Source organism: Gavialis gangeticus, unplaced genomic scaffold, assembly GCF_001723915.1.
Source record: "Gavialis gangeticus isolate Ggan-Ray unplaced genomic scaffold, GavGan_comp1, whole genome shotgun sequence".
Classification (NCBI taxonomy): Eukaryota; Metazoa; Chordata; order Crocodylia; family Gavialidae; genus Gavialis; species Gavialis gangeticus.
In genome coordinates this window covers 567,631-568,227 of record NW_017729032.1, presented here as the reverse complement: position 1 = coordinate 568,227, position 597 = coordinate 567,631, and the positions used below count along the sequence as shown (strand labels likewise).

General features: G+C 61.1%; 1 protein-coding gene across 2 annotated transcripts in view; it reads right to left on the bottom strand.

Moving 5' to 3' along the window:
• DGAT2 (diacylglycerol O-acyltransferase 2) overlaps nucleotides 1-163 on the bottom strand; it is a 46,136-nt gene extending 45,973 nt beyond the window's left edge. The window contains exon 1 of one of the 2 annotated variants that reach the window (XM_019525268.1): nucleotides 88-163. In XM_019525268.1, coding sequence (XP_019380813.1) covers nucleotides 88-127 — 40 coding nt within the window. In that variant the 5' untranslated portion in view covers nucleotides 128-163. The remainder of the gene's footprint in view (nucleotides 1-87) is intronic. The other variant, XM_019525269.1, reaches the window with a different exon arrangement.
• Nucleotides 164-597: the final 434 nt, after the last annotated feature.

The window sequence follows — 597 nt, the reverse complement described above, 5'->3', positions numbered from 1 at the left end:
CCCCCCGAGTGCATGCTGAGACCCCGCCAGCTCATTGCACCCAAGAGGACGCAGGCAGCGGCCCCCCCACCGCCGAGGCGGCAATACCTCGCAAGACGCCCGAGTAGGCTGCAATAAGTGTCTTCATGGTGCAAATGCTACGCTGCGCTTTGAGCACCGAGAGCCCGCCCACAGCGAATGAGCCCTAAGTGCTGCCCGCTCGCCTTTTTATAGGCGCCTGGCGAGGCAGGAGCGAGCCCTGCGCATGCGCCCTGAGCTCCCGCCCGCGAGGCTCTGTGAGGTAGCGCTGTCAACCGGCGGTCCGGACGGGACCATCCATGGATGCCAAGGTGGGGGGGTAGTGGGGAAGTTTGCTCCCACCTTAATTTCGCCACATTAAAATACGCGTTTAAAAAAGAAATGACATTGCGTGTTGCAATCGCAGGGGATTTCCGTGGTGAGAGGGAGGGAAAAGGTTTCTCTCCTCAATTCTTTCCCCCCCCCCGAAGACGCGGAGTGGTAGGTGCCAAAGGCAAGGATAGCACTTGGCGCTGTGGACGGTACCATTGCACGGGTTTATGCGGGGGGGGAGGGTCGCCACTGACCCCCAGCGAGCTA